This window comes from Schistocerca piceifrons, chromosome 2, assembly GCF_021461385.2.
Source record: "Schistocerca piceifrons isolate TAMUIC-IGC-003096 chromosome 2, iqSchPice1.1, whole genome shotgun sequence".
NCBI classification, from domain to species: Eukaryota; Metazoa; Arthropoda; class Insecta; order Orthoptera; family Acrididae; genus Schistocerca; species Schistocerca piceifrons.
The window spans coordinates 213,330,595-213,352,038 of record NC_060139.1 but is presented as its reverse complement, the minus strand read 5'-3'; the positions used below and the strand labels follow the sequence as shown (position 1 = coordinate 213,352,038).

The following is a 21,444-nucleotide window of genomic DNA, read 5'->3' as shown; positions in this document are numbered from 1 at the left end:
TTACAAATTTGGAATAGTCATATTCTTCCATAATTTGTGTGATGTCCTCATTTCTTCTCCTTCCTCATTCTAACAAAGGATCTTGTCATCACTAATTCTGTAACTATTCCTGCACAGTGTCAAAACTTATTCTCCTGTTAACTTCACTAACCCTGCTACAATCAACAGCTTAGTTATATCGCATTTATATTCTGGTTAGGTTATTACGTGTTCGTACAATGCGTTTTCCGCGCTATTCCCAAAATAGAACTTAGGCGGCTGTTACCAGGGTCTCTTCAACTGGCCGTTAATAGTGTAGCGGTCTGGCCAAAAATTTCCTATCAAAATTTCATTTTCTTGGATACACCAAGAAGATAATACATAATCTTTCTTACATGTTATTCATGTTAGTTGTTTATTTCCACTCTGGTAGTCTGAATCCATGCACTTCACTGGTAATTATAACAACGCTGATCATTCCCAAACCCAGTCAGCCACCTAAACAAACAGCAATTGGCATTCACCCATTCGGCTTTATTCCACTCAACTCGTACAGCCCCGTACCCTTCTGACTGCAGGAAAGTTTCTTTCTAGATGCGACAGGGATTCCCCTGGCAGAGACATGACGTACACTATGCACGTATCCAAAAATCAACTAATGATTCTTTATAAATTATAGAGTGCAGCAATCAGTCTCCTTTTTTGCAGGTTTTATTTGGTAAATCCAGTGCCTAGCCATTATCAATGCACTATTTTCTACTCTCTATTCATGTCAGTTCCCTGTTGTCCTGGAGTCAGTCACAGTCCTTTGAACCAAAGAACTATGACTGGCTCCTAAACAACATGGAACTGACATGAATCGAGATTAGAAAATAGGGCACTGATAATGGCTAGGCACTAGCCGAAATCTGGACGGAGGGAAGGAGGGGGGGGGGGGGGGGGGGGCAACTGCTCGCTGTGCTCTATAATTTATAAATCATATCACAGTTGCTGAGTGCACCAACTTTCCTAATGGAAGGTAACCTGATGAACTTATGATTCATTCAGAAAGAAACTTAGAATATGTTCAAAAACCGACAGGGATTTGTTTCAAAATCATATGAATAATCGATAGACCAATATGTTCTGGATACTAGGCACTTTGTGAAACTAGGTTTTTTCTCCCAAGAAAATAAATTTGACCCCCCCCCCCCCCCCTTGAATCTGCTGCCCAGGTCAGACACCCCAGTTTGCCCCCAGTGAATCTGACAGCTTGCGTGCGCCAGTAAAATTTTTCCGGGTGGCACCTTGCTGCTACTGCTAATACAGCAAACAACATCCACACTTCTGCAGCCAGAAGTGGGAGAACGTCCAACACATGCGCGACTCAACGCCCATGTGCATGAGCCCGTTCGCAACTCCTCAAACGAATCTAATGTCAACAGTTGTGACATCACACTCGTCAGAGGCAGCTTGTTGTTATGAAGCATTGCACAGTCTTCCTAAATCCTTTGACACATTTTGCTGTTGATAGACGCTTGTATGAGCACTGTGTTTTGTTGCTGTATATGGTGCATTTCCATTGCAACTTAAGTTTTATTTTCCTTTTTTTCTCTCGTTCATGTTTTATTGCTGCAATATTATTCTGCAGTGGGGGGATACAGTAATACCCTTTGTTAGAGTGTTGTTTTTTACCAGTTGAAATTACAAAAATTTAATTTAAAAAATCCCTGGTTTTTCCTGGTTTTCTCACGGATGAAAAAATTCCTGGGTTATTCCCAGATCTCCTGGGTCGTTTACGCCCGGTTTTATTACTTTTATGCAAACTGACCATACTCCTGGAGTCAATGCACCAAGATACGAAATCAGGCTTTGGCCTTAATCTCATATACAGATTTTACATCAGAGAATGCTTTGTCATGTCATTCATACACATTATAAAAATTGTGTGTGTGTGTGTGTGTGTGTGTGTGTGTGTGTGTGTGTTCCACATCTCCTCCTAAACCAATGGGCTGATTTCAACCAAACTTCATACACATATCCCTTGCAATCAGGCAACAATCACTGTGGTGGTAAGAACTCCTGCTTATCAAAAGTTTGGGAGTGGAGATGAGAAAGAAGCATAATGTGATGCCTTGAACTCCCAGAATTTATTCACAGAATATTTGTGAATGAGAGCACTTACCAACTTGTGACGAACTTCACATGTAATTTCAAACCTTTACATTTTTTCCTTGTGGACAACCCCTACAAAATGATTAGGAAAAAAAAGGTTTGTAGCTTACTTCCTTTCCGCTATTCAATCAGTAGAAGTTCCACATAAGATATGATGATATAAATTATTACTTCTTTACTACTAACTTTTTTCACAACGCATTTTGCAGACAGTATACAACATAGCACTGAATGTAACTGCAAAATTATATCATTGTACAACACGCCATTCAGAGGATATGCCATCAAACACTGACATCTGTGAAAACTGACACATCATGTGTGACTTTTAAATTTATTACTTTGTGGCTACAAACCCCATTTGCAACATATTTGGCACACAGTTTCCACGTATGCCACTGAATGTATCTGGAAAAAAAATATCGTCGTACGACACAATTCAGGAGATATGACATCATAAACATTAAGCAGAAGCCAAATGCTGCATGGTACAGATGTGGATGCTCAGCTATAAATAAATACCTGAGTAATGCTGGATTTCTCTGCCACTCTTCAATAAACAAAGTAATACATTTAACTCTGAAATTTGTTTGCCCTTTTCCAGTACATTCAACTTTTTGGGCACTGAGTACAGACCTGCTACTCCAACTGATCACAGCCAATTAATTACCTTTTATGGATCATAACATATTTCATGCACATGCCTACCTCAACATCAAGGAATGCACTGCACAAAACACCCCCATCGAACAGACGGATTATTATCAACAATATCTCATAAAATTTTTGAGTGACTTTGAATTTAACCCAAATCATTCACACACCATCTGGAGACAAAAAACAGTGCACAACAATTGCTAAATCCTTGGCAGAGAAACTCTTCCACAACCAAGTTTCCACTCCCAAGTCCAGTTTAAATGTTACCGGAGGAATATGCTGTGGAAGACTATGCTACAGAGGATCATTTGATTATTTTCTGCAGCAATGAAGCACATAAACTTGCTTTAATGGTGCAAAAATACTGTACAATGTCTCAAGGCAAAGCAAAATGTCACACATCCTGGTGAGATCATGTATAAGATATTTTAAAGAGACTTACTGGTGAAAGAGAGATAATATGACAACTAACCTCTTTTTTCATCTTTCAACCTCTGGACCATTGCTAGAAGTTCTTCGTGTTCACACTCCAAGAGGGCATCTCTCTCTATCTGGGCATTTAATTTGAGTTCAGTCTCTCCCTTTGACATGCTCATTGCCCTGCATGAAAACAAATCTGGTCAGAACAACAACACTGATATTGAAAGACAGACATATATAGAAAACTAGAAGATCGTAAACATAACGTGTTTTAAAAGCAGGAGACAAAAATCAGAAATTGTATTTGCAAGTGTACACATAAAACACAGAACAAGAAACATTATTTTGTGAAAAAATGATCCATTGACTATTAGCTATGAGGGGTGTTCAATAAGTAATGAATCAATTTTTTTCTCATTTAGTTTCACCTGAAAAATGTGAAATTTGTTGTGGGACATCGTGAAATATTCCAGCTTCAGCCTCTATAGTTTCATAAAGTTCAGATATGTGGCAGTAACAGAGGTGCGTTTCAAACAGAATTCTCCCCGAGTTTCTTCTGGTGGAAAACCAGAACATCGCAGATATTCAAAGGTGCTTGCAGAATGCCTACAGACTTTGCAGTGAACAAAAGCATAGTGAGTCATTGGGCAAGGCAACTGTCGTCATCGCAACAAGGTCGTGCAAACCTGTTTGATCTTCTGTGTCCCGGCCAGCCGCACACGTCCGAGACTCCTGCAATGTTGGGACATGCGGATGCTCTCATCCGAAGTGATCAACAGACCACAATAAAACATCTCACTGCTCAACCAGACATTGTCATTGGTAGTGCTGAACTCTCTTCCACCAGTTGGGGTACTCAAAGGTGTGTGTGCCCATTGAGTTTCTTGCTGCCTAGCGGAAGACCATACAGAGCACTGAAGAACTGTCTGTATGGAATTGCTTGTATATTATGAGGCTGATCATGACAATTTTTTGTCAAGCATCATCATAGGCGATGAAACATGTGTTCATCACTTTGAACTGGAAACAAAACAGCAGTCTGTGGAGTGGCACCACACCATCTCTCCTCTGAAGAAATAGTTCAAAGTCACACCGTAACCAGTAAAGTCACGACGACGGTCTTGTGGAAATCTGTAGGGGTTATTCCGTTTGATGTCCTCCCTCACAGTGCAACGATCAACTCTGGTGTGCATTGTACTACTCTCAGAAAATGGAAGAAACGACTTTAGTGTGCTCATCACCACAAATATGCTAACGAACTTCATAACATAAAGCCTCAGGCACATCTCCGCACCGAAGAGCGGCTCACAAAACTTCATTGAAATGTTCCTCCTCATCCACAGTACAACTTCCAAGTTTCATTTCTTTGCCCAAATGATGATTGGAAGGTGGCTGATGCAGCAAGATGTTGGCTCTGTTGTCTACCAGTAGAGTGATACCATACTGGCACACAGTCTCCCCAGTAAAGCGGCATAAAGCCATCGCACTGATTAAAGATTATGTGGAAAAATAGGCTTTACAGCCAAAAGCATGGGGAATAATATGTTGCATTGGCATCATGCATAAAACAAACTTGCTTTCAGAAAAAAAAGTGTTGCATTACTTACTGAATGACCCCCGTATATGTCTGTTACACCAAACGAATCATCTGCAGCTACCTATCAGTTCCCCAACATTGTGTTAAACTGTCAGCCTCTAATCGCAAAGCAGCAACGGAGTATTATAAATCTTCTGCTTTCATAGTGCATCGCACGTTCTAGTATCTATAGGAAGTGGAAGCATCACACTAATACCTCGGAACACCATCTCTAATCATAATGGGCTCAATTCAACAACGAAGAGCACAACAAGTTTCTTCAGGTACACTACAACTACCTGGAGCCACTTATTGGTGAATAGATTCCCCACAGCTACCATATTATGGGGATAAAAAACGCTACATTTCAGATGATATTACAAATAGACCCAGACATTTTGTATGGATTAAGACTGGATGATTTAGCAGGTCAGTCAAAGTAGAACAGGGTGCCAGACAGATCATAAAACCAGGAAAGTGTGCCTGTGAACACAGCTGCTGTCATCTTGGAAGATGGGAGAGTTCACAGAATATTTTTGGACACTGCGAATGCTGACATAAATATCCCGGATCATGCTCATAGTACACTGAATGACTGATCTAGAGGCATGGCAGTGAAAACACACCCAAAACATCACAGACCCACTTTTGGCCTGAACCACACCCTCTGTATGCTGTGTGTCAAACACTTTGTAGGGATATTGGTGCACTCTTTAACTTGAATCATTTTAAAAGAAGCAAAGTCATGATTTGTCAGAACATGCTACATGCCTGCAGTCAAACAGTTTCTATGTTGTCCGGCCTACTGAAGATGAGCAGCTTTGTGTACTGCCATCATCAACACCTTTCTGCAAAGTACTGGACTCCAAATGTTCATTGGATGTTCACAATACTTGCTGAGAAAGGGACCGAGATGGACCTGCAAACACTGAGAGCTGCAATTCCAGCCATTTAGGATCACTTTACAACCACTGTTCTTATTACAAATAATGACGTTATGAAGTTGAACTTTCAGTGGGGTGGTGACAACGTTTAGTATATATCTTAACTACAATGACAAATCCTTCTTGCACAGTCGTTTTGCGCAAAACCCTCACAGTCGTTTTGCGCAAAACCCTCACAGTCGTTTTGCGCAAAACCCTCACAGTCGTTTTGCGCAAAACCCTCACAGTCGTTTTGCGCAAAACCCTCACAGTCGTTTTGCGCAAAACCCTCACAGTCGTTTTGCGCAAAACCCTCACAGTCGTTTTGCGCAAAACCCTCACAGTCGTTTTGCGCAAAACCCTCACAGTCGTTTTGCGCAAAACCCTCACAGTCGTTTTGTGCAAAAACCTCATGGACCGGGAAAAATTTTACCATCACCTAAACACATTAAATTGGATCTAATGAATCAGTCTGTGAAAGCCTTAAGGTGGAGAACATTTCAAGTATCTCTGTGAGTACTTCCTCCTCTATCAGAAGCGAAATTTAAAGAATTTTCGTACATCCATCTTCAAATGGATTTTGGGACAACAGCTGATGAATATACATGAAGCAACAAATAATACCGTCAGTTGTTTGACTTTATTTTTTATTTAATTGTGACTATATACAGTCAACATAACATCAGCATCACTTATCCAACAATGTAATGTCATAATGAGAATTGTACCCACATGAAACAAATCGCGTTAGCTAATGGTATATTGAACCACATGAAATTGGATCAGTTTGTGTTACCAATAAAAACCTAAACCCAAAAAAGAACCATAATTATAGATGTATTTACTGTTGAAAACCTAGTAGCTGAAACAATAGGTGTACTGTTCAGTAACAGCAGTGAATCACATTTATTGAATAAGGTACAACAAAACATACATAGTTCAGTTAGACAAATTGAATCATACAGTGGAACCATCTAAATAGGGTAGTAATGAGGTCCACTGTTACTATGGAATAACATCTGTGATTATGGTTCTTTTACGGTTTAAGGGAGAGAAGGAAACATAGTAGGTGAATATGGATTGGGGCTAAGAAATGAAAGAGGAAGCCGCCTGGTAGAATTTTGCACAGAGCACAACATAATCATCACTAGCACTTGGTTTAAGAATCATGAAAGAAGGTTGTATACATGGAAGAACCCTGGAGATACTAAAAGGTATCAGATAGATTATATAATGGTAAGACAGAGATTTAGGAACCAGGTTTTAAATTGTAAGACATTTCCAGGGGCAGATGTGGACTCTGACCACAATCTATTGGTTATGACCTGTAGATTAAAACTGAAGAAACTGCAAAAAGGTAGGAATTTAAGGATATGGGACCTGGATAAACTAAAAGAACCAGAGGTTGTACAGAGATTGAGGGAGAGCATAAGGGAGCAATTGACAGGAATGGGGGAAATAAATACAGTAGAAGAAGAATGGGTGGCTTTGAGGGATGAAGTAGTGAAGGCAGCAGAGGATCAAGTAGGTAAAAAGACGAGGGCTAGTAGAAATCCTTGGGTAACAGAAGAAATATTGAATTTAATTGATGAAAGGAGAAAATATAAAAATGCAGTAAATGAAGCAGGCAAAAAGGAATACAAACGTCTCAAAAATGAGATCGACAGGAAGTGCAAAATGGCTAAGCAGGGATGGCTAGAGGACAAATGTAAGGATGTAGAGGCCAATCTCACTAGGGGTAAGATAGATACTGCCTACAGGAAAATTAAAGAGACCTTTGGAGATAAGAGAACGACTTGTATGAATATCAAGAGCTCAGATGGAAACCCAGTTCTAAGCAAAGAAGGGAAAGCAGAAAGGTGGAAGGAGTATATAGAGGGTCTATACAAGGGCGATGTACTTGAGGACAACATTATCGAAATGGAAGAGGATGTAGATGAAGATGAAATGGGAGATATGATACTGCGTGAAGAGTTTGACAGAGCACTGAAAGACCTGAGTCGAAACAAGGCCCCTGGAGTAGACAATATTCCATTGGAACTACTGACGGCCTTGGGAGAGACAGTCCTGACAAAACTCTACCATCTGGTGAGCAAGATGTATGAAACAGGCGAATACCCTCCGACTTCAAGAAGAATATAATAATTCCAATCCCAAAGAAAGCAGGTGTTGACAGATGTGAAAATTACCGAACTATCAGTTTAATAAGTCACAGCTGCAAAATACTAACACGAATTCTTTACAGACAAATGGAAAAACTAGAAGAAGCCAACCTCGGGGAAGTTCAGTTTGGATTCTGCAGAAACACTGGAACACGTGAGGCAATACTGACCTTACGACTTATCTTAGAAGAAAGATTAAGGAAAGGCAAACCTACGTTTCTAGCATTTGTAGACTTAGAGAAAGCTTTTGACAATGTTGACTGGAATACTCTCTTTCAAATTCTGAAGGTGGCAGGGGTAAAATGCAGGGAGCGAAAGGCTATTTACAATTTGTACAGAAACCAGATGGCAGTTATAAGAGTCGAGGGACATGAAAGGGAAGCAGTGGTTGGGAAGGGAGTAAGACAGGATTGTAGCCTCTCCCCGATGTTGTTCAATCTGTATATTGAGCAAGCAGTAAAGGAAACAAAAGAAAAATTCGGAGTAGGTATTAAAATTCATGGAGAAGAAATAAAAACTTTGAGGTTCGCCGATGACATTGTAATTCTGTCAGAGACAGCAAAGGACTTGGAAGAGCAGTTGAATGGAATGGACAGTGTCTTGAAAGGAGGATATACTATGAACATCAACAAAAGCAAAACAAGGATAATGGAATGTAGCCTAATTAAGTCGGGTGATGCTGAGGGAATTAGATTGGGAAATGAGGCACTTAAAGTAGTAAAGGAGTTTTGCTATTTGGGGAGCAAAATAACTGATGATGGTCGAAGTAGAGAGGATATAAAATGTAGGCTGGCAATGGCAAGGAAAGCGTTTCTGAAGAAGAGAAATTTGTTAACATCCAGTATTGATTGAAGTGTCAGGAAGTCATTTCTGAAAGTATTCGTGAAACATGGACGATAAATAGTTTGGACAAGAAGAGAATAGAAGCTTTCGAAATGTGATGCTACAGAAGAATGCTGAAGATTAGATGGGTAGATCACATAACTAATGAGGAAGTATTGAATAGGATTGGGGAGAAGAGAAGTTTGTGGCACAACTTGACCAGAAGGAGGGATCGGTTGGTAGGACATGTTCTGAGGCATCAAGGGATCACCAATTTAGTATTGGAGGGTAAAAATCGTAGAGGGAGACCAAGAGATGAATACACTAAGCAGATTCAGAAGGATGTAGGTTGCAGTAGGTACTGGGAGATGAAAAAGCTTGCACAGGATAGAGTAGCATGGAGAGCTGCATCAAACCAGTCTCAGGACTGAAGACCACAACAACAACAACAACAACAACATGGTTTTATGATTCTGCTGGTAGCAAGAACAGATATATTTCTTATAGCATAATACACTGTCCTGTCACACTAATATCACTACCTGTCGAAAAACTGAATACCCATTTCTTGCAGCTCGGAATGCTGTGGAAAATGTTGAAAGAGAGTCAGTGGGGATCCGAAAGGTATTGACAGGGATATAGAGCCATGTCGACTTCAGTGCCATGGTCAGTCGCGCTAGGTTTCTCGAGTGAGGATCCGTGGTGCAAACAGCTCGATTAAGGTGGTCCCATAGAATCTCGATTGGGTTTAAATCCAGGGAGATTGGTGCCCTGAGGAGTATCGTAAACTCATCCTGGTGCTCTTCAAATCATGAACATACACTACGAGCTGTCTAGCACACTGCACTGTCCTGCTGGTAAATGCCGCCATGCTGCATGTAGGAGTGGACATGGCCCCAAGGATAGATACATAACTGTGTTGACCTACTGTGCCTTCCAGAATGATGATATCCATGGAAAACATGAAAACATTCCCCAGACTGTGATGCACCCTTCTCCAGCCTGAACCCTTCCGATGATTGTTGCAGGGTGTTTGCATTCAGACGTTTATCATCGTACAAGCCAACTGTCATCTTTCATCTGAAAAGGCCACCTATTATCACTCAGTGGACGTCCAGTTGCAGTATTGTTGCACAAATTCCAGCCTTTGTTGCCAATGAACAGCAGTCAGCATGGATGTGTGAACCCGGTGCTTGCTGCAGAGGGCCATATGCACCAATGTACGCTGAATGGTTTTTGAGGAGACACTGTTGCAGCCCCTCGATTCATCTGGGCAATCAGTTGCTCAACAATTGTACTTCTCTTTGCCAGTAAACATCTCCAGTCTCTGTTCCTGCTGTCATCTATGGCACGAGTAAACCAGTTGCCTCATCGTTGGTGTTGGATAGCACCATTTTGTTGCATTCCGTACACATTAACCAAGGTGGTAAACAAACAGTTTACAAACTTAGCCATTTCGGAAATGCTTCCACCCTTGGCCCGAAAGCCAATTATCATGCCCTTTTGGGTTATGGTTTTGGATTTCATGGGCAACATGCACTGGTATGATTTAATTTGGTGCAACATACCACTAGCTAACATAATTTTTCATTGACGGAACTGGAGCTTTCATACCATAATATTACACAAGGTGGTGTGAGCAAATTAGAATTAAAATGAATGAAAATTATAATTTGCTAATAACACCCTCCACAATATAATGGTATGGAAGTTCCAGTTCCATTAATCATGTATTATTTTAGCTCCTTGTGCCTCATCCATCGAGTCGTTTATCAACAACGTAGGAAAAAACAGACTTATTTGCATAAAGACATGTCAAGTTGCAGACAGGCACAATTAAAAGACACCTACTTACAGCTGGGGGTGAAGCTGACTCCTGCACGTGGTGCCCCTGCATAGGTACTGGACTAGATTCTCCAGTACTGAACTGAACGTCAGCATTCCAAAAGCATTGCATTATAGGTTTCACTATGTATTGTAAATATTGTTGTAATGTTTTTGACTCGAAATATATATATACTTACAGCTTTCAGCCACAGCCTTCATCAGTAAAAGAGGAGACACACACACACACACACACACACACACACACACACACACAAGCAAGCAAGCAAGCAAGCACACTTCACGCACACACAACTGCCAACTCCAGCATCTCGGGCCAACATGTGAGAAGCTGGAGTTGGTGGTTGTGTGCGCGTGATGTACACTTGCCGATGTGTGTCAATGGTGTGGGTCCACTTTTATTGATGAAGACTGCAACCGAAAGCTTTACGTACGTATCTTTAATTGTGCCCATCTGCAACTTAACATGTCCTCTTTATGGCAGATAGCAATCTGTCTTTTCCTACATTGTTGAGTTTCTATTGAGTAGTTTTTGTCATGTAACTTTGTTTCGCATAGGTTCTACTGATATTATGATGTTGCATTTTTTAAATAAGTGATGCTAATGTTGTATCACCTGTATCTAGGGGGGTGTACATACCACCAAACCTGGTCAAATTAAATAAATAATTAATACAGACACATAGATGACAGTTTTATTGCTTAACAAAAACTGAAATGTCTTCTTTGGATTGGAAATTTGAAAAAGATTATCAACTGAATCGCTTGTTTTTAAAAGGTGACAATTCAGTTTGATAAAATATTCAGCAGGAAGAAGGCACATTCGTCAACCTTTTTAACAATTTAATGGCAAATTTCTTTCTGCTGTGTGAAACAGTTCATTTGCTGGAATGTTTAAGTCTAATATTACCTAGTTTGAAAAATATTTGTAGCTGCAATGGTGACTTATCACATCGAGTTATCCCCTTTCAGCAATAAATGAAGTGGCAAATATATTATAAGGTACTCCTTTAAATTACATGAAAAGTAAAAACATATATTTAACGAATGACACTATTTTGAGTGCAATAAATGTGAGGTAAAGTATATATGTCTGTCTGGAGTTTACTATTACACAGAAAAAGTACATTAAAATGATAAACAAATGACTTACAGTTTCCCAGTGCTTTTGAACCTAAACCAATGTCCAACGGATATGTTTACTGTTATCTTTATAACTTTAAGTGTTCACGAAAGTCCCCTAAGTTCATACAAGAAATGATTGGTTCTAGTCACTTTTCAGTCAGCATCATCCACTTCTGTTACTGTATAAAAGGATCCATCAGATATTTCTCTTGTTTTTGCTGCACAAACTTTAAAGCAACCGATGCAGCTAGATTCAGTGACACATAACGTATACTGATCTGGACTGAGAACTCAAGTCACACATTCATTACTTCCTTTTCATGATGCCCAAGTGACAGTCAAGTGATTGAACCTAAGAGTGCCCTCCAATTAGGAAACACAGGTAGACTCCATTAAATTTGCCGCTGTTTATTAATAAAAATAACCTTTCAATACAACCACGATTGTGATTTTGACATTCCGATTGTTTCAGCACGATTCCAAGCCTGCCACAACTTTATAAAAATGACAGCTTCTTGAATTGTCCCCTATTAGAAATAACTGCAGATTTAAATCTGCTCTACACAAGCACAAAAGGCAATTATGGCCTCCCATTTTCATTCCAATTGATGCATCTGTATCTCCAACAACAGAAACTGACAAAATCTGCATTTTCAAACAATGGAAAATCCAGGATGAAATAATGACAATTTTATGAAAACGGCAGATTGCTATTCACCTTATAGTGAAGAGTTGCGAACAGGCACAACAAAAAGACTGCTACACGTATAAACTATCGAACAAAACCAACTTCTTCCTCCAACATAGAAAACACACACACACACACACACACACACACACACACACACACATGCGCGTGCATGGGCACGACTACTGTCACTAACCACTGATGCTGGACAGTGAGCAACTGTGCCTGATGGGAGAAGCTATCTGGATGGCACAGGGAGGAGAAGTTTGGTGCAAGGAGGGGGAAGGATAGATAGCAGGGTAGGTGTAAAGGTGTGTGTGTAGAGCTGATTGTGGGAGCATGCAGTGGTGTGATGGGGACAGAGTAAGGCCACTAGGTGCAGTTGGGGTCTCTACGGAGATTTTGGAGGTGGGGTGGGTGGGGGGAAGGAACGGAGACATGTAAAGGAGGGTAAAAAGGGAGAGATTAATGTGTGAGTTGGTGAAATAGAAGGCTGTGTAGTGCTGGAATGGGCAGAAGGAAGGGGATAGGTGGGGGAAAGACAGGGACTAGTGAAGGCTGAGGCCATGAGGGGGTAATGGAATGTAGGATACATTGCAGGAAGAGTTCCCACCAGTGCAATGGAGAAACTTTGGTATTGGGTGTTATGAAGCACCCAGACTTCATAGGCTGTGAAGCAGTCACTGAAGTGAAGCCTGTAATGATGGGCAGCATTTTCAGCCACTGGGTGATCCAGCTGTCTCTTGGCCACATTTTGTCAGAGGCCATTCATGCGGATGGACAGCTTGTTGGTTGTCACGCCCACGTAAAATTCAGCAGAGTGGTTGCAGCTTAGTTTGTAGATCATGTGAATGCTTTCACAGGTAGCCCACCTATCATGGGTGGGCGATGTTTGCGACTGGACTGGAGAAGGTGGTGGAAGGATGGTGAATGGGCAAGTCTTGCATTTAGGTCTATTACAAGGATATGAGCTATAGGCAGGGGTTGGGAGCATGGAGTGTAGCAGTTGGAGCAGGGATGGTCCATTGTTTGGTTTGGAGGAGGGGACTAAACAGTGAGGTCATCGATCCCATCAGATTAGGGAAGAATGGTGAAGGAAACTGGCCTTGCTCTTTCAAAGGAATCATCCTGGCATTTGCATGAAGCAATTTAGGGAAGTCACAGAATACTTAAATAAGGATGGCCAGACAAGGGTTTAAACTGTCATCCTCTCAAATGTGAGTCCAGCTTGCTAACCACTGCGCCACCTCACTTGGCGAACAGGGATGGACATGAATATGGTACAGGTTCGGTGGGCGACCACTGTGGGAGGGGCAGGACAAATAGTTCGTAGGAAACTCCTAATTTCTGGGCACGACGAAGGACAGTCAAAACCCTAACGGAGAAGTTGATTCAGCTGCTCCAGTCCTGTGTGGTACTGAGTCACAAGGGGAGTGCTCCTTTGTGACCAGACAGTGGAATGTGGGAGGTGATAGGTGACTGGAAAGACAAGGCATGGGAGATTGTTTCTGTACAGCGTTTGGTGTATAATTTGTCTGTGAAGGACCCAGTGAGATCTTTGCTACTAGCCATAGGTATTAGGGATACCTTTAGTATTGGCCACGAGAGGCTAGCCTGAATGGAAGGGACTTCTTGGTACTGAATGAGTGGCAGGTGTCAAAGTGGAGTTATTGCTGGTGGTTGGTATGAGTATGGAGCTACTGATGTGGCCATCTTGAAGGTGGAGGTCAACATCAAGGGAGATGGCTTGCTGGGTTGAGGAGGACCAGATGCTTGGAGGAATGAGGATAGGATGACCTCACCCTCGATACATATCGAATATGTCAACAATGAGTCTGAACTAGATGAGGAGTTCAGGATCCTGGGCAATGAGGAAAAGATTCCTCTAGATGACCCACGAATGAGTTAGCATATGATGCTGCCATACGACTGTCATTGCTATACCACAGACTTGTCTGTAGGAGATGCCTTCAAAGATGAAGTAATAGTGGGTGAGGATATTGGTCGTGATGACCAGGAAGGAGGTTGTAGGTTTGGAATCACTCAGGCCTAGCAGCAAGCTCATGGGCATTAGGGATGTTAGTGTACAAGGAGATGACATCAAATGAGAGTCAGTGCAAGAAATGGTTGGAGTCTTTGATGTAGGAGGGTTGTTGTTGTTGTGGTCTTCAGTCCTGAGACTGGTTTGATGCAGCTCTCCATGCTACTCTATCCTGTGCAAGCTTTTTCATCTCCCAGTACCTACTGCAACCTACATCCTTCTGAATCTGCTTAGTGTATTCATCTCTTGGTCTCCCTCTACGATTTTTACCCTCCACACTGCCCTCCAATACTAAATTGGTGATCCCTTGATGCCTCAGAACATGTCCTACCAACCGATCCCTTCTTCTGGTCAAGTTGTGCCACAAACTTCTCTTCTCCCCAATCCTATTCAATACTTCCTCATTAGTTATGTGATCTACCCATCTAATCTTCAGCATTCTTCTGTAGCACCACATTTCGAAAGCTTCTATTCTCTTCTTGTCCAAACTATTTATCGTCCATGTTTCACTTCCATACATGGCTACACTCCATACGAATACTTTCAGAAATGACTTCCTGACACTTAAATCAATACTGGATGTTAACAAATTTCTCTTCTTCAGAAACGCTTTCCTTGCCATTGCCAGCCTACATTTTATATCCTCTCTACTTCGACCATCATCAGTTATTTTGCTCCCCAAATAGCAAAACTCCTTTACTACTTTAAGTGCCTCATTTCCTAATCTAATTCCCTCAGCATCACCCGACTTAATTAGACTACATTCCATTATCCTTGTTTTGCTTTTGTTGATGTTCATCTTATATCCTCCTTTCAAGACACTGTCCATTCCATTCAACTGCTCTTCCAAGTCCTTTGCTGTCTCTGACAGAATTACAATGTCATCGGCGAACCTCAAAGTTTTTATTTCTTCTCCCTGAATTTTAATACCTTCTCCGAATTTTTCTTTTGTTTCCTTTACTGCTTGCTCAATATACAGATTGAACAACATCGGGGAGAGGCTGCAACCCTGTCTTACCCCCTTCCCAACCACTGCTTCCCTTTCATGTTCCTCGACTCTTATAACTGCCATCTGGTTTCTGTACAAATTGTAAATAGCCTTTCGCTCCCTGTATTTTACCCCTGCCACCTTTAGAATTTGAAAGAGAGTATTCCAGTCAACATTGTCAAAAGCTTTCTCTAAGTCTACAAATGCTAGAAACGTAGGTTTGCCTTTCCTTAATCTTTCTTCTAAGATAAGTCGTAAGGTCAGTATTGCCTCACGTGTTCCAGTGTTTCTACGGAATCCAAACTGATCTTCCCCGAGGTTGGCTTCTACTAGTTTTTCCATTCGTCTGTAAAGAATTTGTGTTAGTATTTTGCAGCTGTGACTTATTAAGCTGATAGTTCGGTAATTTTCACATCTGTCAACACCTGCTTTCTTTGGGATTGGAATTATTATATTCTTCTTGAAGTCTGAGGGTATTTCGCCTGTTTCATACATCTTGCTCACCAGATGGTAGAGTTTTGTCAGGACTGGCTCTCCCACGGCCGTCAGTAGTTCCAATGGAATATTGTCTACTCCGGGGGCCTTGTTTCGACTCAGGTCTTTCAGTGCTCTGTCAAACTCTTCACGTAGTATCATATCTCCTATTTCATCTTCATCTACATCCTCTTCCATTTCCATAATATTGTCCTCAAGTACATCGCCCTTGTATAGACCCTCTATATACTCCTTCCACCTTTCTGCTTTCCCTTCTTTGCTTAGAACTGTGTTTCCATCTGAGCTCTTGATATTCATACAAGTCGTTCTCTTATCTCCAAAGGTCTCTTTAATTTTCCTAGGGGGGTAGGCTATGGGTAATAACTTGAAGGGGTTGGTCCATGACAGCAGAGATACACTTGCTGGGAGCACTGTAACGAGCCACAATGGGGGATCCTAGGTGGTTGGATTTATTGTTAAGAGGCATGTAAAAGGTAGGAGTAGAGGGAGGCGGAGGGAGGGGGGAGGCGGAGGGAGGGGGGAGACGGAGGGAGGGGGGAGACGGAGGGAGGGGGGAGACGGAGGGAGGGGGGAGACGGAGGGAGGGGGGAGACGGAGGGAGGGGGGAGACGGAGGGAGGGGGGAGACGGAGGGAGGGGGAGACGGAGGGAGGGGGGAGACGGAGGGAGGGGGGAGACGGAGGGAGGGGGGTGACGGAGGGAGGGGGGAGATGGAGGGAGGGGGAATAGAGAGAGGGAGGGGGGACACGGATAGGGGTAGAGCAAAGAGTGGGGAGACGGAGGGGGAAGAGGGAAGGGAAAGAGGGAGGGGGAAGAGGGATGAAAGTGTGAGGAGAGAGAGGTGGAGAGGGAGGGGGAAGAGGAATGAAAGTGTGAGGAGAGGTGGAGAGGGAGAGGGTGTGAGAGGGTGGGGGTGGCAGGTGGAGACGGTGGAGAGTGGGAGGTGGAGGGGGATGGAGGGAGTGGTTGGCAGTGGAGGAGAGAGGGGGCGGGAGGCGGCGGAAGGGGGAGCAGGAGGTTGCGGGGGGAGGGGGAGGGAGGTTGCGGGGGGAGGGGGAGGGAGGTTGCGGGGGGAGGGGGAGGGAGGTTGCGGGGGGAGGGGGAGGGAGGTTGCGGGGGGAGGGGGAGGGAGGTTGCGGGGGGAGGGAGGCGGCGAGGGTGGGGGTGGGAGGCGGCGAGGGTGGGGGTGGGAGGCGGCGAGGGGGTGGGAGGCGGCGAGGGGGAGGGAGGCGGCGAGGGGGAGGGAGGCGGCGAGGGGGAGGGAGGCGGCGAGGGGGGGAGGGAGGCGGCGAGGGGGGGAGGGAGGCGGCGAGGGGGGGAGGGAGGGAGGGAGGCGGCGAGGGGGGGAGGGAGGGAGGGAGGCGGCGAGGGGGGGAGGGAGGGAGGGAGGCGGCGAGGGGGGGAGGGAGGGAGGGAGGCGGCGAGGGGGGGAGGGAGGGAGGGAGGCGGCGAGGGGGGGAGGGAGGGAGGGAGGCGGCGAGGGGGGGAGGGAGGGAGGGAGGCGGCGAGGGGGGGAGGGAGGGAGGCGGCGAGGGGGGGAGGGAGGGAGGGAGGCGGCGAGGGGGGGAGGGAGGGAGGGAGACGGCGAGGGGGGGAGGGAGGGAGGGAGACGGCGAGGGGGGGGAGGGAGGGAGGGAGACGGCGAGGGGGGGGAGGGAGGGAGGGAGGCGGCGAGGGGGGGGGTGGGAGGGAGGGAGGCGGCGAGGGGGGTGTGGGAGGGAGGGGTGCGGCGAGGGGGGTGTGGGAGGGAGGGAGGCGGCGAGGGGGGGGGGGTGGGAGAAAGGGAGGCGGCGAGGGGGGGGGGGGTGGGAGAAAGGGAGGCGGCGAGGGGGGGGGGTGGGAGGGGGGGGCGGCGAGGGGGTGGGAGGCGGCGAGGGGGTGGGAGGCGGCGAGGGGGTGGGAGGCGGCGAGGGGGTGGGAGGGAGGGAGGCGGCGAGGGGGAGGGAGGGAGGCGGCGAGGGGGAGGGAGGCGGCGAGGGGGAGGGAGGCGGCGAGGGGGAGGGAGGGAGGGAGGCGGCGAGGGGGAGGGAGGGAGGGAGGCGGCGAGGGGGAGGGAGGGAGGGAGGCGGCGAGGGGGAGGGAGGGAGGGAGGCGGCGAGGGGGAGGGAGGGAGGGAGGCGGCGAGGGGGAGGGAGGGAGGGAGGCGGCGAGGGGGAGGGAGGGAGGGAGGCGGCGAGGGGGAGGGAGGGAGGGAGGCGGCGAGGGGGAGGGAGGGAGGGAGGCGGCGAGGGGGAGGGAGGGAGGGAGGTGGCGAGGGGGAGGGAGGGAGGTGGCGAGGGGGAGGGAGGGAGGTGGCTAGGGGGAGGGAGGGAGGTGGCTAGGGGGAGGGAGGCGGCCAGGGGGAGGGAGGGAGGGAGGCGGCCAGGGGGAGGGAGGGAGGGAGGGAGGCGGCGAGGGGAGGGAGGGGGCGAGGGGAGGTGGCGTGAGGGAGGGAGGGAGGTGGCGTGAGGGAGGGTGGGAGGGAGGGAGGGAGGTGGCGTGAGGGAGGGAGGGAGGGAGGGAGGTGGCGTGAGGGCGGGAGGGAGGGAAGTGGCGAGAGGTAGGGCGGGTGGTGGCGAGGGGGAGGGAGGGAGGTGGTGAGGGGGAGTGTGTGTGTGTGTGAGAGAGAGAGAGAGAGAGAGAGAGAGAGAGAGAGAGAGAGAGGGGGGAGGGGGGGATATAGTGTCGCGATAACCTGCTTAGGTGGTTCTCTCAGCAGATGCCGAATGCTTTGTGGACTGATGGTAAAGCAAGATTTGTCATTAAAAATTCTCAATTCAGGGGAAGATATGAGAGCAAAGGGGTGGATCACGGTTCGATGGGAGGAGTGAACTGAGTCAGGCAGAGTTCAACATTGGTTTTTGGTAGAGTCTGGTTGGTAGGGCTGGTGGTGAGAAAATGTTTCCAATGTAGGTATCTGGAAAAGGAGAGAAGGCCTTTAACAAGTCTAGCATGATGGCATGGAGAGGTACGACCTTCGGAAAGAACTGATAGTTCTGTGGGACAAAGGTTTTAGGAGGAAAGTGTCACGACTGTATTTTGTGTCTGTTTGGATTCAAAACTCTGTATGGTGGTGGGAGGGAATTTCTGAGGATGTGGTAAATGTAGCAAGGCAGGGTTTGTTGGTCATGAGGGTCCAAGGCAGAAGCAAGAGGTAAACAGGGTGGACTATTTCTTGAGGTGGCATTGTGTGTACTGCTCTAGTTCCTTTGGGGGGGGGGGGGGGGGGGGGGGGCAAGAATTTCAGTGGGAAAGATGGGAGAGAGGAATTTGGAATTACAGAGTAGAAGAATTTTATGGATGGAGAAGAGGTACTGCAAGGAAGTTTGGGCCTGATTTACACGATTTTGCAAAATTAGGCTGATTAGGACTGTGCACTGGCAGAATCTGAACAGATGGAGGTCATTGTGAAATGAGAGATTGCAGTCAGACATGGGTAATTTGATGTTAAGACCAAGTGGGGGGGGGGGGGGGGGGGAGGGGAGATTCACGAGCCATGCAGGAACAGTATGTGGGACTGGGTTTTGGCTACAGACAAGGAAAATTTCCTGTACTGGTGCAGATGGAAGGAGAAAGGATCCTTGATGGAGGATAAAAGCATGTAAACACACAAACTACGTAAATATACATGCGAAAAAAAACTCAAATATTCAAAATACGTAAAAATACGTGGGGAAAAAAATCACAAAAAAGACAGAATTGATTAAGTATGGGGGAAAAGGGTGGAACCTGGGGGAGAAGGGCAAATAGTGAAAGGTAAAAAATGAACCAAAATCGATGTGAAAACACAATGAGATCATAGACAAAAATAAATAATAAGATGAGAATGTGGGTTTCAGGGCAGTGAACACATATGTATGAAGAGGAGGGACAGCAGATGCGATTGTATTAGATGCGGTTAGGATGCGCATACTGGAATAACAGAAGAGAATGGGAGGGGAGTGGGATTAGGGAAATGGGTGGTCGGTAGATTGAGGTTCAACAAGTTTGTGCGACACAAGAATGTACAGCAAAAACAGGCGATAATTATCGAGAGTGAGGCAGGAAGATGAGCAATTTGAAGGTCTAAGATTAATTATGTCAGTGGCAGTATTGTCGGGCTTGAGATGCTGAATCAAAAATCAGTGTAGTCATGTAGCTGTGTGTTGTTCACAGACAAGATGGTTGATACAGTGTGAATCACAAGTCAGAACAGGGCAGTTCAGGTAAAACACAGGAAAGAAGAGAAATAAAAGGGTGGATATTGAGTAAAGTAATGCAATAGCGAACACTAACCAAAGAAAACAGCACTGTGTTGCAGGATGGAAGAATACTTACGCAAAATATAAAGTTCAGGATTGAATATAGATTGCTGCTCACCATATACAGGAGAAGTTCAGTCGCAGACAGACACAAGAGAAAGACTGCTAAACATGTGAGCTTTTGACCAAAATGCTTTCAACTTAAATAGAAAACACATACACACACACACTTGTAAAATGCAGCACAGTGGTTGTTCTGCAACCTGCAGCTCTGCAATCCTAAATGCCTGTATACTAGGTATCACAATGAAGCGCTCTTCCTCCAGGAATTAGAGCAGCAAGCACATCACCTAAAACACTGTCCAATCTCTTCACTTCGAACTCCCGCCTTAGGCTACCATTATCCACCACTTCCACAACTGCAAAGACCTCCCTCAAATCCCTCATAGCTGAAAAACCCTGCTTCACAGATCTACTACATTTATGACACTCTAAGAAACTGCTTCCCACCATCATACAGAATCCAGAACATAAAAGGATCCAAAAAAGTCATGAACCTTTCCTCCAATAGCTTATTCCCACAGAAATATCAGTCCCTTCCAAAGGCCTTACCTTCAATCATCATGCTAGCCTTGTTAAAAAGACCTTCTCTCAATCCCTACAGTGGCATAGTTTCTTGCCACCAACCCTACCAATCAAACTCAACTCAAAGCCAATGATGAACCCTGCGTGACTTCACTCCTCCCCTCACTGCCCCTAATGACATTCCAGAATTCTGTTAACCTCAAACCTTGCCTCACCATCATTCCACAAAGCATTCAACATGGAAGTTAACCTCACATCTGCAGAGCTAACTGCATCCACCAACTAAATATCAGATCCCAACCTTTATACATATCCCCTAAAACCCAACTAATTACAAAGAGCAGCCCATTCTGGCCAGTTACAGTGCTCTCACTGAGGGAATCTCTGATCTCGTGGACCAACACCTTCAGGCTATTACCCATAACCTGTGCTCCTACATCAAAGACACCAAACACTTCATGCACCAATTCTCCACACCTCCTGTTTCTTAGCATATGGCGGCCTGTTCATCACTATTGATGGCAACTGTCTCTACACTAACTCCCTAACGCCAAAAGCCCTGTTGCTATGCGCAACTGATTCTAAACCTACACACTCCTTCCTGATCACCACGACCAATATGTCCTCACCCCACAATTACTTCATCTTCGAAGGCATCACCTACAAACAAATTTGTGAAACAACAATGGCACTCGTATGGCACCGCCCTCTGTCAACCTTTTCATGGGTCATCTAGATTAATCTATCTTCACCCAGAATCTTAAA

At 45.1% G+C, this 21,444-nt stretch overlaps 1 protein-coding gene across 4 annotated transcripts in view; it reads right to left on the bottom strand.

Moving 5' to 3' along the window:
- LOC124777952 (nuclear distribution protein nudE-like 1-A) overlaps nt 1–21,444 on the bottom strand; it is a 173,101-nt gene that overhangs the window by 71,072 nt on the left and 80,585 nt on the right. For all 4 annotated transcript variants that reach the window (XR_007015811.1, XM_047253512.1, XM_047253510.1 and 1 more), the window contains exon 5: nt 3,263–3,390. Coding sequence is in view for 3 of the 4 variants with exons in the window: in XM_047253512.1 (XP_047109468.1) it covers nt 3,263–3,390 (128 nt within the window). In the remaining variant the exon portion in view is untranslated. The remainder of the gene's footprint in view (nt 1–3,262; nt 3,391–21,444) is intronic.